A 16803-nucleotide genomic window follows, 5' to 3' on the forward strand; every position below is an offset into this window, starting at 1 on the left:
CTGAGTTGTTAGTTTTCTACAGAAGCCATTTTAAACAAGAATGGCTCAGATACCGCACCGGATTGCTACAAACTCATAAAAAGCTGCTTTAAGCTTAAGTAAAACAATGTCCAAATTCCATTCATCTGTGGAAAGTGAACGCCTTACCCTAGTAAAGTAAGTTTTTTTTTCTTCAGAATGCTAATGCGAGAGGGGCTTGAAGTATCAAAGAGTCCACAGGAAATGCATGACCCCAATATTATTCTTTAAAAAAAATATACATTATATAATATATATTATATATATAAAAAGCTAGTGTAAATGCTTCCACGGTGTGGTCACAAGCTGGAAAGATGAATGCCTTTCAGCTGTTAACCATCCTGCCATTTGCAACAGGCTTTAAAAAGTCATTTTTATCCTCAGACATAATGTGAGCAGTTTTCAAAATGAGGCTGCCAACACTGACTGATGTGCTGATGGGCAGGCAGCTTGCATTGCTAACAGATGTTGTGATCGGCTGACTGAAGCAAGAAGTTACGGGCAGGATTGTTTTCTGCTCCTCCCTGAGGAGAAAAATAAGTTACACAAATATTAAACAAGTACATGCACAAGTATCCAGAACTGAATTTCTGTGCATTAAATAAATAATGACAAACTCATTTTTAGAAACAGGAATAACATCTTACTATGGAAAGGTATGCTCAGGATGTTAAATGCAGTCTGCCTCATTTTCAAAGACTGCATTATACATTAAAAACTATAGAACATATAAACCTAAAATAGTGTATTTTTAAAACTACCTCTCTATAGAGATTTGTGCAAACAGTCTGAAACTCAACCTTTTGGAATTTTTCTAAATTTCTGGCAACTATAAAAATACTTTCAGATTTTTTGCTTACTGAGTACGTGAAAGGTATTTTTAACAGCTGTGACCTGTTTCAGCACACGACTACAGCAATGCATACAAACAATGGTACCACCCTATGACTTTCACATTTGTGACCTCATTTGACTTCTTAACAGGTTCTTCTCATTTCACCACGTATACACAATGCAGATGTCTAACCCAAGTCTGAATAGGTGCGCAGTTCATCCTTAAACACACAACTATTTTGCTGCTTCTGTTTGTCTAAAACTGGCAGACACTGCTGTTTTGTCTAACACTCACAGAATCACAAGGTCTTCACCTAAACTTTGCCTCTTCTGTTCCATAGATTCTTTCTGGTGCTGCTTTAGTGGATGCCCATTCTCTACAGTTGTTCCATTGAGCAGCTGATCATCTTGAGAACTGATACCTAGCTGTATATCCAGAATCTCCTATAGGAAGAAGGAAAAAATGTTATTGATGATGTAGCTACCAGTTTTAGATTCTCCTATTATGCCCTCCTATGTTAAACTGATGGAAATTTGAGTTTCTTCATTAGACTCCTTATTTTTTACATCATATAATTGGAATATCTACTGCATTTTGTTGTAGGAGAGCCCATGATGCTTCACTTTTGCCTATCACATCTTTAACACAGTTTTGTGGGGTTTTTTTGTTGGTTTGTTTCTGTTTTTTAAAAGTAGTAATGTGCTATAATTTGAATTCTTAAAAGGGCTGAAATTCAAACAAAACCTTTTCAAGAAGCTCCTTAGCTGCAGACATTTCAGGAGCTCTTTAAGCATCGCCATCTTCTCACAGCTTTAAAGTTGACATGAGAAGAGGCAGATTCCTGATAAGATTTATAATTTATATCTAGATTCCACACTGTTTGAAATTACAGGGAACTCCAGCAGCTTAGCATTGGTAATGTCAGCAGCCAGGTATCTGAAATATGAGACCCCTGGTGTTAAAAGAAGAGAAATGCTTGATATCACTATAAAAAGGAAGACAAAAGGCTTTGCTATCAACATAATCTATTACATTATGTTAGAAGTTTTCAAATAACTAATCAAAGGATCTTTCTTAGACACACATTCTGGAACTTACTTCTATTTGTTCACCCTGCCCATCAGGTTCATCTGTATCAAGGGCAGATAGCTCCAACTCGATGTCTCGATCTGGCTTTGTATCAGCACAGTCTTCACTATAATCAGTCTGAAAGAATGAAATACTTTCTGTAAAAATCACGTTGGCTTTCCACCTGCTTCCCACAACAGTCACGTATTGAAATGAAAATTGAAGGTGTGTTTCTAGGACACAACATTTGTGTGACACAAAGAGCTAAATGATAAAAAACAAATTGAACTTCAGGTATAAACAAAAGAGAATACACAGCAAAATCTATTAGCAAAGTATTGAAAGAAAATAAATACCAGAATGGAAATTTCTGTAGAGCTCATTAAGATTTAGATTTCTAATGCGTACAAGTAGAGCAAAGAGTAAAGTTGACACTAAAATGGATGGTCACATTTCCACTTCCTTATGCCTGGAGTAGCAGAACAGCCAGTCCAACTACTTGGTTTACAGAAATAACCGGGTTCAAAAACAACAGCAACTTAACTTGCACCAAATGTTTTACAAGTATTTTGGAACATCAGAATTAAAAATGTGTCTGTGTGCATGTAAGCCTCAAAGATTTGTTTCATCCCAATCACCCCTTGCTTTACCTCACCATTCCTCAAATCAATTTCCTTGCTTAAAAGATTTAAGGTAAGTCGACTGCCTTCATCTAGAGAATTCCACTTCTGTTGCATGGCTAGTGCATTTGCCTCTCTCTGAAGTAACAATGAGTTACTTTTGGCCTATGGAAAAAAACAAACAAACATACCAATTACCTATAGCTACCCTTAAACCAGGTTCTGGCAAACAGCAATAGAAATCAGGTCACAAAAAGAGCAGCTCCCTCTTCAGACATATAACTGTGCATTCTTTTAATGTCCAATATCTGTCCTGTCCTGCATTTGCAGACATTTATCAAGCCCACTACTTCCTACCAAAACCAGCCTTACTGATGTCAGTGAATCATAAAAAGTGTTCCAGTACCAATGTCTAGGTATCTCAGTGATCGTTTTATTAATATTACCACTTTCTGCAGATTATACCAAGAAAACTAATTTAATGTTATTTATTTAAGTATGTGGTTTATCTGATCTTACCTGCTGTAATTCAATACTTAATAGATCTCCAGTGCTGGAATGCTTTCTGTGACCAGACAAATCTGTAACTATGAATCTGTCCCTTTGAGAGAAAGGAGGTAAAAATCAGGAATTGAAAACGAATACTCTAAATCAAAGGAACTGAAAGGACTGTTGGCCTATCATTATTAGCTTTTTGTACCAACTAGGCGACTAAGGTAACAAGCTCTTCAAGGCAGGTGAGCACAGGGGGGACATATTAAAAGTGTCCCAGGCAATATGTGAAGCAAACATCCTTGTTTTAAATGTAGATGAGGTACGACAAGAAAACCTGAGAAACTACTCAAGATCACAGGTTTGGGTAAGACAGTGCCCGACTCCCACTCATTTTAAGATAGGTTTTCCAAAGCTTTATAGTGGACAGAAAATCTGTTATTTTAAAATTAAAGTCCATTAGGAGCTTTTTGTTTGTTTAACTATATTCAGGATTTTGAACATTAGCAAGCTACAGAAAATATATAAAGAAAGTCCATACCGTTCTGCATAACGTGCTGATGAAGCTGAATCTGAGCCATAAGAACTCCATCTTGAGTCAACAGCATTGACATAAGGAACGTAATCTGCAACCATTTAAAATACAATTCATTACCTTCTCCATTCTTAAGAAATAGGGTGTGCAAGCATTTATAGTTCTTCGCATTTCCATTGCTGCATTAAGCATAAAATGGATGAAATGCTCATGATATACGCTATACTGTCAGCATGTAGCCTGTACTTGTACCTGATACACTGATGGGCTTAGTTGCACTTCCTTGGGAAGCAGTGGCCTGAATTGGATCTGTTGTGTGATAACCCGTGCGGGATGACCTGGAGATTGCACCCCACTTGGAAATGATCGGTCCATCACTAAATGGGATTATAGGATCTTCTTCCTTTGCCCTTCTCTGAGTTTCAAATAAATGCATTCTCCTTTTAACATCCCCGCTGTCCAAATCCTACATATTTAGGAAAGAGAAAGAGATAAATGGACTTGTTTCAGGTCATTCGAATGACTCAGTATACCAATGACTTTCTGATTATTGTTGCTGAATGCTGAAAATCTGTTCAACTAGAGGCAAGATGGGCCACTACTATTTAACTATTGCCCTTCAACGCTATTGTCAGCATTAGAAGAAATAAATTTTGCTCCTCCAATCTAGTACCTCCAGGCAAAAAAAAGAGCTCCAGGATGCTTCAAGTCCTTCAGTACTATCTCCTATATCTGAAGATAGTATCAAGAAAGCTTGAGAAGTGATGAGACGTGGTTACACTTGTTTCAAAGAACGTGAAGGCAACCTGCCACACTACGTAGCAGAAAATCTCTAAAATCACGGGCTCTTACCCCTCCAAAGGCAAACTGTGTGCCATGATTCATATCACATACCTTTTGTTTCTGTAAGTATTTTTTTTCCTCCTTATGGAAATCAAATGATTATTTTATCAAGCTATATTTTTTCCCCTCCATAATTGAACTGTTTATTAGAGGAGAATGTGTCTTTCAATGAAATAAGAGGTAAAGTCTAGGAAAATAGCTCTGATACTTGGAATACGAAGCAGCCACCAGTAAACCCATGCTAATTATCCACAGTATTTCAGCTTTCTTCATGTCATTCCTGAAAAGTGTACACTGCTCTTAGGATAAACTTTAAAAGATTCACTGAAACAATAGCACAGTAAATCTAGAGTCCTGAAAAGGCCAGTAATTATTCATATAGCATGGATAATCCCACTTGAACCAAATAAGAAATGTCTTTCTGCAATGGAAACACCTGCTCTGAAGTGGTCACAATGACAGCATCAACTGGTCAGTCCTGCCAGTGCAACGTATTCTAAGACCAATCTTTTAGATCCTTCAGAAATTGTAAATACACACATACACAAAAATGTGTATTTATATGTGAAGAGAGACGGGATTGAGAAGTCAAAAATGCTTTTATCCCATCAGTCCAACAGTTACAAAGCACGTTTAAAAATTAATGAGTCTTATCAATTTACAAACCATCTACTCTAAACATTCTGACTACTAGTTTGATTTATAGACACGTGTTATTAAAACGGTCATTTCAGATGTCTGACAATTTTATTCCTTGCATTACATCCTGTCACAGATGTAAACAGAGTTTACAAGAACTAGAGGGAGATATGCTAAATGATTTCACATGGGCTGGGCTACTTTTGAGCTAACATATTAAAAATACTACCTATCAATTAAAAAAAGCTTGTTTAATCAAACAGAAGATACTTCAGCATGTAAATATCATTACATTAACGAGGTAACGTGCAGAAAACCCCTACCATTAACACGGCATTTGAATTGGCAATCACATCCTTGGGCTCTGAGTCGATAGCATTTATGCAAGAACCAATAGTGCCACAAGACCACGGTGAATAGTGAGAGAGATGGTCTTCCTCAAATTTAGTTCCACTCAAATCGCTGACACTCTCAGAGAACTACAGAGAAGGGAACAAATAGATAGTAAATAATATAATAGGGGAATTCAGTCTTAAAATAAGAAAAAAACATTTACTGCTATTTAATCAAAACATCTCAAAGTGAATCAAGGAACTAACACCAATGTTCAAGACTTGACTTGGGGGAACCATAAACCAATTCACAAACAGATTTTAAACTAGTAGTACAGCTGACAGATGTCAAGGCTTTCCCAGTACAAGTAACTGTTTGACTTGTCAAGATAAAAGGCTGAAATCAGCGTTGCTGTATTAGTGGCAGGTTTCTTCATGCAACTACCTGCAGTAATTTAATTCTGAGGTAATAATGCATTTTCATTTAAGTCAGAAGCCAGTGACAGAAGAATGACACATCTGATATACCCTGAACGCGCTCACTTCGGGTTTACATACTTTGCAAGACCTATTTCAAATGAAATTGTCAATCTACAAAGAGTGTTTAGCACAGTAGTTCTCAAAGAATTTCTTGGATGCCTTTAACTAACGTACAAAAATACACACTGCATCACTATTGCTTTGTTTCTTTTTCCTCTTCAAAGCAAACAGTTTCTATCTATTTCCATTATTGTTTATAGAATTGTTCTACCAACGTATTTTGCCATTTCTAAGGAGGTGTATATTCTCCAGGATAAGGTTGATTTAGTGCAATGATGCTAACTGGAACACAAAAGAAATGGTCCATCTTGGTGGAAAAGAACTGTCATTCCCTATTTTGCCCAGAAGCAACCAAACAAGAAACCACAAAACAATCTAGGAGGTTCACAAAGAAAGTTCAACAGAGTTATGCTTCCTCTAGTGAGAGTAAATTGAAACACTTCCTCACTTTAAGTTTTTTCAGAAATCATGTGTTCAGAAATCATGTATAACTACGAATGCATTCTTAGTTAGATAGTAACTACTCTCTTCTTACTAGAAGACTAAAATCATTTTTTGAGCAACAGATGGCAGGTGGAAAATCTACACCAGAAATATTAAATGGGAAGGGAAAATAAAGTTCCTTGGCTTCCCACCTCTGTGTTGAAATCTACACTGAAGAGAGGAGAAGGTGGTGTTGGAGATGGCGTTGCCATAGGAAGGGCTGACGATACAAGAGGAGTTTTCTGTGTGTGATACTGTGCCCACTGTTCTGGCTTCCGTCGTAATTGTTCATCATACCCAGTCTTCAAGTGACCACAAGGCTCCTAGCAATAACAAATACAGGACAGTTTATCATACTCTCACTGGAAGATGAATACTTGCAGGGGGCACACTTGGAAAACATGCTCCCTGGGGTCTGTAGCCTTCCACTGATATCATTAGAAGAATCTCGCAAGGATTTGGAAGACAACTTGTTCATGTACAGTAACTCAAGTCTTAAATATATAGTTCATTCAAACACGTGCAGGAAATCAAGAGGCAGAAGGGTTCTGGCCTTAATCCAAACAACAGTAATCAATGTTACAAGCCCATTTTATTCAATTTTAAAAAAAAAAAAACAACTTGATCTGGGACATACTTCTTGACCACTGTAAAGCCAACAAAACAGAAGAGGTCAATACTAATTATCATCTTTTCAGTAACAACTTCCAGGATTAAGCCTTAATCCCTCCTCCCTGTCTGGCTTTCACTTACCCTTGGTAAAGGCACAGTCCTCTGTTCATTTGGAGGTTGGCAAGCCACGGAGTAATAGCCATCCAACGAGTTGTATCTCTCACGTAATGATGTCTGATAGACAGATGAGTGCATCACATCCATGGGAGGTAAAGAATTGCTCCTAATAATATCATCCCGTGGGTACATCTGTGGGCGCCAGATGCGCCTGCTGTCATAAACTGGAGCATACATTCCAGAAGGGACAGGAGGAACTGGTCCATACGGCTGCGGAGGAGGAGGTTGGTAAGGAGAATTCAGTCGATCTCGAGGTGGAAACGTACTGTAATGGTCGGCATATGGCACAGAAGCAGGTGGGAGGGTGGATTCTGGAACATTATTGGACCTCACAAATCGAGGAACACAGGGAGCCACGCCAGCTGGTACTGTTGGAGGTGGTGGATAGTATCCTTGAAAATTGGAAAAAGGTATATTTTATGTGATCATAAATAACCCAGAAATTTACACCTTCTATAACTGTAACTAGCGTGGTTAAGTATCTTTAGAGAACGAAGTGCAGCACAGTTCTAAAATCTCACTATCAACCTTATAATCTCTCGGGAATTAAATTCATATCTGTCAACCATATTTGCAGATATAACGGCGACCCTTTTGTCAGCTTGACCCAATTTGGAGAACAGAGCTTCTCTGCCACTGCTCCCATATAGTATGACTTAACTACGTATGCAACTGAAAAGTCAAACACTTCTTTATACATGAAGGTAAAATAACACCTCTAAAGTAGAAAACTATATTGCTAAAAAATAAAGATAAGTAATTTCAAAGGTTCCTAAATGACAGTTTCACTTCGTTCACTCCTCATTGGAAAGACTGGAAAGAGCAGTCTGAACAGCTCCATCATTACTTCTGATAACAATAATCACCAGTAATGGGAGCTGACTATGAGTGCCTGCCATCAGCAATGGAAGACAGTATTCTATTGAGTGAAGGTTCAGCTGGTCTTACAAAAATCCATAAGACTGAAATAGAAGTTATTTCTGACTACATAACATGCAGGCATATCTAGATGAAAATTCAAACCTACTCTTGGCTCAGTGTCTCGTACTCACCTGTCTGTGGGTACTGTGGAACTTCATACGACAGCTGAGTTCTGGGATCTTGGAAATACTGAACGTTATCAGAATGTGGAGGGTAAACAGGTACTCTGGGAACAAACTGGCTGGATTTTGGAGGCACAGAATTCACTTCTGTTCCAATATTAGGAGGACCAGCTGAGGTAGCTGCTGCCTGGCTTACAGGAGTCTTGGGTGGAGAACCAATTTTACTGAAAAGGATTACCAAGAAATTATTAAGCAGATCTTTATGTATTTTGCTTAATCATCTCTCCATGTACACACTCATATGTAATGTGAAAATTTGGGTGAAGTTATTTCCTCTAGAATTTTAACACCCCAAATTATCATAACTCAAAAGCATATATGAACATTTTGTGATGTACTCATAACTTTACATAACACTCGCAAATATACTCTAGCAGAGACAAAGGGTTTGAAAAATTTCAAGAATCAGTACTTCATGGAGAAGTACCAAAACAATTTTAAGGGAAAAAACTCAAAAGTGGAAAGTTTCCAGGATTAAAGGGATTTTTCTTGTTCAAAAAAACAAGAAAACCAAAACCACCACATTTTGAATGCAAGTTCTTTGTTCTATGCAATAACTAAGTTAGGCATCAGTAAAATAGAAGAAACAGGGAGAAAGTTTTGTATCACATGGAACTATTTAACAACTAACATAACTTATGCTGGCTCTGACACCTTGAATCTAAACTTTGTATAATGACAGTTCTTGCTTAGCCAGTAAGCAACAGCAACAATTGCCCAGCAGAACCAGAATTCAACATCTATTATTTGTGATTCACAAGCTTGTTTGCCTTTACAATTCAAGAGCAAAATGCTGTGCTTGCTATTTTTATGAAAAAATGTTACCTACTTCTCAGGTAGTGATTCTGTAGGGGATCCAGAAACATTCTGGCCATTGGCTCCACTCTTCCCTGCCTTCTTTGTGTTCTCCAAAGCTCTTAAGGAGGTGTCTGCACAGCGAGGAATCAATTGGGGAACACCACTTTCTAGACTAGCTATTCCATTAGTACTTGGCACCATCTTTCCTGTTGCTTCAGGGCTTCCTATGACAGAAATTACGCTTCCTGTAGTGGTTGAGACGGTGCTATTAACGCCAACTTTATTTAGAAGGGGGAATGTTCTCACTGTTGCACTGATTTTTTTGTTCCTCAAGCGATATCTACAAACAAACATGTAAACACAAGAGACAGATGATTTAAGAAGTGCTTATTGTGCAGTTTAATGTATTTGTAAAACTAGTAAGAGATTAAGAGGAACATGATAGCCAAGAATTCCAGGACTTCACACTGCTATCCATTTTCAACAGTTTAGCCTAACTTAAGTAGAACATCAGCATCCTCTTTGTGACCAAAGATGATCTCCTAGTGAAACATCTGCTTGTGCAGTCCTTTGGAAAGGGAACACAGTGAAAACAGATTTAAGAGTGCATATGTTACATATTACCTAAATAACTCAGTTTATTCCTTAGTCAATTAAAATATAATCAACATTTCCTCTCCTCTGAGTGGTATATTCAATCTATATTCAGCCCTTAACAGACACTGACCCCAGAATCAGTTTCAGAAAAGAAAACTTAACTTCATGCAGGTAAAATAAAAAACAGAACTGGAATTAGCCGATAGATGTTTCTTTACTGTACCTTCAACTTCATGTTAGAGCTGTAATTTCAAGCAATTAACGAATCCTTCGGAATGAATAAATACACCTTAGAAACCATTTTCAAAGTTCTAGGGTAACTGCTTGGAATTAAACTGAAAATCTTTAAAGGAGCTTGAAACTCACTTTTCAAGCTCTTCCTGAGAATGAGCAAATGTACAGTTGGTTCCTCTTGGACATCCCCCTTGTTGTCGAAGGTCTCGGCACATACTTGTTTTGTATTTGCTATTTGGTTGTGGCTTAAAAAACACAAATAAAAGATATTCCACTTACAAACAAACACAAAAATAGGCATAAAATATGCACACAAACATATTCAAGATATTTTTTAACTGCCTTCTATCAGAAAACTAAGAAATTACTTATGGGTGAGCTAGGCACTATGCTTTTGTATGGATCTCAATGTATTAAGCTCTGCTGTATTCCATATTCGGAAATGTTTTCGAAACTAGAATGCAGCAGATAACAGCATTATGGATTATTCCACAGAAATGGCTATAAATATTTCAATGTAACTGTAATTCTTATAAAGAGTTGCACATTGCATTAAGTGTACATCAAGACATATCATGCAATGATGAAATATAGTAACCTGTGGAGTTTCGTGGCCTTTTCTGCTGTAATTCTGAATGAAATCCACCAGCCCGTGTACCACCGTCTTCACAGCCACCATTGCATTTTCCAGCTGCTCCCATGTTGGAGATGCTGCATCTAAAATTATTAAAAGCAGGTTTGTCATTGTCAATAATTTCCAAGGAATCCTAAATAAGAGAACTTTTTCCAAAACATCGAGGACTAGGGTACAGCTCAGAGAATCCTGAAGATTTTATGATAGCACTACAGTAATTGGAATTTTGAAATCAGTAACAGAAATTATCCTCTTACATAATTTACTTCGCTTTGATATTAATGATGTGAAGAAATTAAAAAAAAAAATAAAACAAAACAACAACTTTGCTTGCTTACCTGGATTTGGGTCTATGTTTGCCAGGAGCTCTAAATGAGGTCTCAGCCTGTTTAAGTTTGCAGGATCACCTGTGCGCTGCAAGACGATCGTCAATTCTTGCACGCTCTTTGCAAAAGACTCTGGAGATTGGAGCTGAAAGTAAAGTGAGTGTTAGCATGTTTCATCCTATAAATGTGAAGTGTCAGTTTTAAGAGTTCCATTCAGTTGGCTCCTAAATGCAATGTATAGTGTCTTCAGATGGCATACAACAAGTATCAGTGGAGAGAAATTTAATTTCTCAGCTCAGAATCTGCCCTATGAAGCTTCATCATAAGACACAAGTCACAAACTACTGAAAAACAAAATGTCCTCATATGAAGAATATACTACAGTAGGGAAAAGCTTTCATTCTGGTTTTACTTAATATTTGATACAACTAAAGACAAAAAGATTACTTAAGTAATTCTAGGATTTTTATTATAACACTAAAGAGTCAAATACCAAGAGGTTACTCAAGCCAGCCCCATGACGAACCTTGTCGATAATGGATTGCATGTGAGATTTATGTGCCAAGTCGCCATAAAGAAGGGAAGACCACTGTTCTGGTGATATTCGAAGTCCTGCTTCCATGGCAATGTGAACAATTTGGGCATCATGTTCTCTCCGCAAAGCCTCATAACTCCGGAACTCTTCTTTAAGTTGCATCAGAGAAGAATCTTCATCCCTTTTAGTGACCTAATGAACAATGATGCATAAACAGTCCTTTAGCTAGAAACCTCCAACCCGTTAGGAAAAAAATGCTACATAGAAGAAAATGCAAAAGCATATTTCTTCTTGATACTTAGCAGATAATTTACTTTCTTTGTTGTTTTTTTTCTTCCCCATTTACTCATCCACTTTAGCCAGCAGCACGCAGGCAGAACAGCCAGCTCTCTGAGTTTTAACAGGATCACTAGTGCTAAACTGTGACATCAACTCCACTACTTTCAACTAAGCAATCAATCAGAGTTGCTTGTCACAAAGTATACAAAGCAGTAATCTGATACAGTTAGATATTCAGCTGTTCTAACAATAGCTTTTGCTGGCCAACTCTAGAAGATTACTTCAAAGAGAAAGTCTCTCAAATTGACTTAAGTGACACAAAGGAAGAAAACTTGGCCTCTCTGGTAAATATTCTCCACTATAAATGTTAAGCAAACTCTTATTTAAGACATTTGCCATAAAAGAGTGCAAGAGATCCCATAATTTATTTTTATTTTTTTTGTAACATGATATATTAGATGTTATGGTAACTATGTAAGCACCCAGGATTACAGTATTACAGAAGCTTTCTTCAGAATTGGACTTCAAGCTTTGAGAGCATCCAGGCCATTCTGACACATCTGGCCAGGCCTACTCTTATGAATCCACATAAAATCAAATATGATGATGATAAACCATTTTATTTCTTCCTGAAGCAGGCAAGGAGTGCCTACAAGTTACATTTCATGCCTCTCTCAAGAGAATTTCCAGCTGATGGACAACAATTAGTAATGAAAGGTAATTACAGTTGATTCCAGTCAAGTCAATATGTGACCATTTGTTTCTTTTGCATGGATCTTTAAATATTAGATAAATTCCCATCAGTTGTACGCCGTATAGTTTACACCATTTCAACGTACTGAAACAGAATTTATGTAACATTTTGCAGGTGAAAGATCAATCCTAAGAAAGGTTCCTTGGAATTGCACTTGTTCAGTAACTAACTTCAAATTCTGGTATTTTACCTTAAAGCATGATGCTCTATACAGTAGCTGCACAACATGACCAATGCTTGTTTTAGAGGCCTGAGGAAATCTTGGTTCTAGCCTTTGCACCACAAAAAGTACCAGAACTTTTCTTGAGAGTGCGGAGCCATCTTCCAGTGCCAGTAATACAAGTTTCAGTGCCTCCTCTTGCATAGCTTTATCACACAAAAATAAGAAAAGAATAGAAACATGTTGCCAGAAAACAGCATGGCTATCGTGTATTAACACCATATGCAGAAATGGATGAATCATCCTGAATACAATTCCTTGTTTTTACTTCGCTAATAAAAAAAACTTTGTGAACAAATTTTAAGAAATTTGCTAGTTCAGAAGGAGTATCCAAAATTAGCTGTTTGTATTTACAGCTGAAGTATAAAGAAGAGAAATTTGCATGTTAGCATCAAAATCTGATCAGAGGCAGCAGTACAACCAGCCTGTGTTACAGTTACACTGTGTAACAGGCTGTGAAGAAAGCTGATTTATCCACATTTCTTCACCAGCAGTTTTGAATCAATTCCTCATAATTTCAATGAACAGCCAATAAAGCCAAAACAAAACAAAAAACAACAAACCCCAACCTTTTAAGAAAGCAGATTTTACTACCCTGTAGTCTTCTTTCCCTTCCCTCTTTCTCATATAAAGTTGAAAAATGGAAGTCACGGTACTTCCAATTGCACAGAAAAAGCTTCCAAGATTTTTTTGTGTGTTAAGAAAAGGTATGTGTATATTTATATGTTACAGATTCTGCAGGTACCTTACCTGGCCCTAGAAACTGACATCCTCGTGCCCTGACAGCAGCCCAAAGATTGGCAGAAAGCTGCTGAGGATTTTGGTGCTGCAATATCAGTTCTGTCACGGTTCTCTCGCCCAGCGATCGAGCTGCTCTCATAGCTCTAACTCGACCCTCTTCCTCGACCAGCTGACAGTTCACCAGTGTCACAAGCTTCCTTTGCATTGGACGGCTCAGTGCACTCTGATTCAAGCTAGCAACACCTTCAAAGAAAGAGAGAAAAGAAAACTACTGCTTTTAATTGGACAAATTAATCTAGGTAGAACAAACAAAAATGTATAATAGTATGTCTCTAGGACTTGAATTCTAATCACAGGTATCATCATTTCTCTTGGGCAATTCCGGGTAACTCATTAGCAAGAAAAATTTTAATTAGAGTCTTAAATTGACGTCAAACTCATCCTCTGAGGGAAGTTCAGCTTTAGAAAGAAGTGGAAGCACTATTAAATATTAAAAAAGTATTTGTAAACTTGAAATCAAGAATCAATTGTCAGAGGCGTGAATAAAACATGGTAGAAAATTTTATTATAAAAACAAGAGAATTATGCCACTGATGTCTAAAATCAGTGCTAAAACCACAGGGCTGTTAAAAGCACGCCAAAACTGCTGCACCAAAACCCCACTGTTCAGTGGAGACTTACCTTTTCCTCCACTTAATGGCTTTAAGTAGAGTGCCAAATCCTCAACACATTTCTTTGCTACTTCATAATGTTTGTTCTCTCCTACATTACTCAACTTTACTGTCTGATGATCAGGTACCTAAAAAACGTAAAGAGAATGTGAAAAAGAATTGGACATACCCATCTGACAACCCCATGATGGTACCAACATCACTACCATAGTTACATAACACTGCAGATGTACAATGCTTCTGAGGGAAGAGAAAGACAGAACCCATCTAAGTTGTGTGCAATGTAATAAGGAGTAACAGAACGGACTGAAGACAAGTATCACAAATGAAAGATTATTTTTGTTAGTACTCAACACATTAAGAACAAAGCAGGATTAAAAAAAAAAAAAAAAAAGAAGCAATAACCAAGACCCGATGGAAAACGTAGTGAAAAGACACCTGAAGAACACAAGATTTGTGAGGATGATAAGTGTACAAGACCAGCATGATTTACTACAGAGAAACAAGGGAAGTTGTCTTACAACTGGCAAGAACATAAGATGAAAAAGTCATAAACAAAGTCAAATAATTTAAGCGTAAAGGCATAAAGGCATATAGGCATACAAATAGCTTTGAAGTCTTCAAAGAGAAGAACTATCAAACTTAACTTGGTGCAAGAACTCAAAGTGGAGTAACAAGGTCAGACTACGAAAATAGAAGGAACACAGTCACAACAGAGTCAATTGTTTGAAAGACACTGCTAGAAGTTCAGAGCCCAGGAAAATGAATTGTTAGATCAAGGCAGTGACACAAGAAAAAAAAAAGATGAATTTGAGAAAAAACACAAACAGATCTTATTATTATCAACAGCTTCAGCTAAGCATGCAAAAAAACATTAAAAAGAAAAGTAAATGCATCACCATTACATCACCCAGATGTTATAGACAGTATTATGAAAAAGAATGTGAATCAGCATAAGGTGAACAGACTTATTTAGTCTCCATAACGTGCAGTACTGATTATATAATCACTGTTTTGCCACTGCTATGAGACAGAACAAGGAACATTCCTGGCCTGATTAGCCAGCGTCTGAAAATGCAACTGAAAAGCTATCATACATATTTTTAAAAAAACTAGACATATTTCTAAAACAAGGTTAAACAGCTAGCTACTCTGAACACGCGACATGCAGAAGTGAGATTCCTTGCAAGAAAGTGTACAATACAAAGTGTACAATAAACGAAAGCAATCTGCAGGACTGCTTTTCCAGTGATTACTGTCACAGGCAATTGTCTCATTTCTAATAAGTATTTTTCTCCAGTCCCATGTCAGGAGTCTTTTCACACCAGAATTCACTTACAACTTGGAAGTATCTTCATTTTTTTGAGAAGTAGATGGATCTGAAAATGATGTGGCTCCTCTTATAGTATATACTGATTTTAAAAGGCTACAAAGACAAACCCTTGCCATTTCTTAGACCAAATGGAGGAAAAACATCAGCACAAGTGTTGTGACTGGCATGTAAATGTTAATAACATGAGATGGCAAAACAAAGAGCAGTTTAAATCATACCTGGGCTCCAACTAACTGGAGGAGTGCAAAGTTTACAGGAAGCACATCGATGTCTGTGTTGATGGCAGTCTGGTCGAAAGGACATGCCTTGCGATGAAGCTTGTTCAGGCAGGTCTTACAGACAGTGTGAGAGCAACCTAAGCTGATGGGTTTGTGCACATTCTCATCAAATTCGTTGTAGCAGATTGGGCAGGACAGAAATTCTGTCCACTGAGCTGCCTGCACAGGCATTGTGGAAGCTGGACAGTTGCTTAGCAGGCTAGAAGACCATTATTTCACTGTACTACGTTTTGGCAGCTGTAAGTGAATAACAGATTATTTAAAACATGCTTTCTGGTAGTCTAGAATGAGTCTGAATTAAAAAAATACCATTTCAGTGTTTTATAGACTAACATGGAATTCTAACATCAAAGTACTCAAAATACAACTTCTCGATAGTTTAATAACTGTACAGAAAGGCTCATGAACTGAATTACTGTAGGCTACAGTAGGTTGAATTTGAACATATTCACAATAAATGGCATTAAAGTTCTTCTCACAGGATTAAATACAACTTTAGTTAGGAAAAGGAAGACATTTATTGGCACAGAAAGACCATAAGCATCCAATCTCACCTTAACTCAACCTTTCACAGCTCTAAGAGAACTCTCTGGTTACAGAATGGGCCTGGGAAGGCACAAAATGTTACCTATGTTCACTTCATTTGAAGTGAAGTACAGCAATGCTTTCCTTCTGAAGTTTTTATTCAGGTTTCATCAGATACCAAACTATTTTCTATTGAGAATCACAAAAGGATACTAATAACAAGAGATAAGTACTATTTTAAGGACACAGCATAGCAGGCATGGTGGTGCTGCAGCTGGACTACATGAGCTTATTGGTCTTTTCCAACCTTAACAATTCTATGACTCTCTTATGCCACCTCCCTCTCCCTCCCCCATCAGAGCACTCGAGATCGTTCTGCCTAGTTTTGCTTTTTACACCTCTACCAGACACAACAACACAACCCCACTTCAGCAAACTTGCAGGAAAACATCTGATATACAGAAAATCCTGGCATTCTGGATAGCACTTAAGGATAAAGCAAGCAATAACTTCAATTGGTTTGTTATTAAGGGTTTTCTCTTGAAAATTCTCTGTTCAGAGGTATCATGCATGTCCTTTAC

The 16803-nt window shown here is 37.4% G+C and overlaps 1 protein-coding gene across 4 annotated transcripts; it reads right to left on the reverse strand.

The window, feature by feature from the left end:
• Nucleotides 1-343: 343 nt before the first annotated feature.
• RC3H2 (ring finger and CCCH-type domains 2) lies at nt 344-15868 on the reverse strand (the record flags this gene model as incomplete). Of its 4 annotated transcripts, none has more annotated exons than XM_079544560.1 (20): nt 344-542; nt 1148-1296; nt 1952-2059; nt 2572-2706; nt 3061-3142; nt 3575-3659; nt 3821-4034; nt 5374-5529; nt 6558-6728; nt 7159-7586; nt 8247-8461; nt 9127-9435; nt 10059-10171; nt 10525-10643; nt 10899-11031; nt 11413-11613; nt 12645-12820; nt 13425-13658; nt 14097-14214; nt 15638-15868. In XM_079544560.1, 20 exons carry the CDS (start codon nt 15866-15868, stop codon nt 344-346), a joined length of 3576 nt encoding a protein of 1191 aa, XP_079400686.1. The 4 variants fall into 4 exon arrangements, with proteins under 4 accessions (XP_079400686.1, XP_079400685.1, XP_079400688.1 ...); XM_079544559.1 differs by having other exon boundaries at nt 2566-2706; XM_079544562.1 differs by lacking the exon at nt 6558-6728 and having other exon boundaries at nt 2566-2706.
• Between the last annotated feature and the right edge of the window lie 935 nt (nt 15869-16803).

This window comes from Tetrao urogallus (assembly GCF_951394365.1).
Source record: "Tetrao urogallus genome assembly, chromosome: 19".
In the NCBI taxonomy this organism is placed as follows: Eukaryota; Metazoa; Chordata; class Aves; order Galliformes; family Phasianidae; genus Tetrao; species Tetrao urogallus.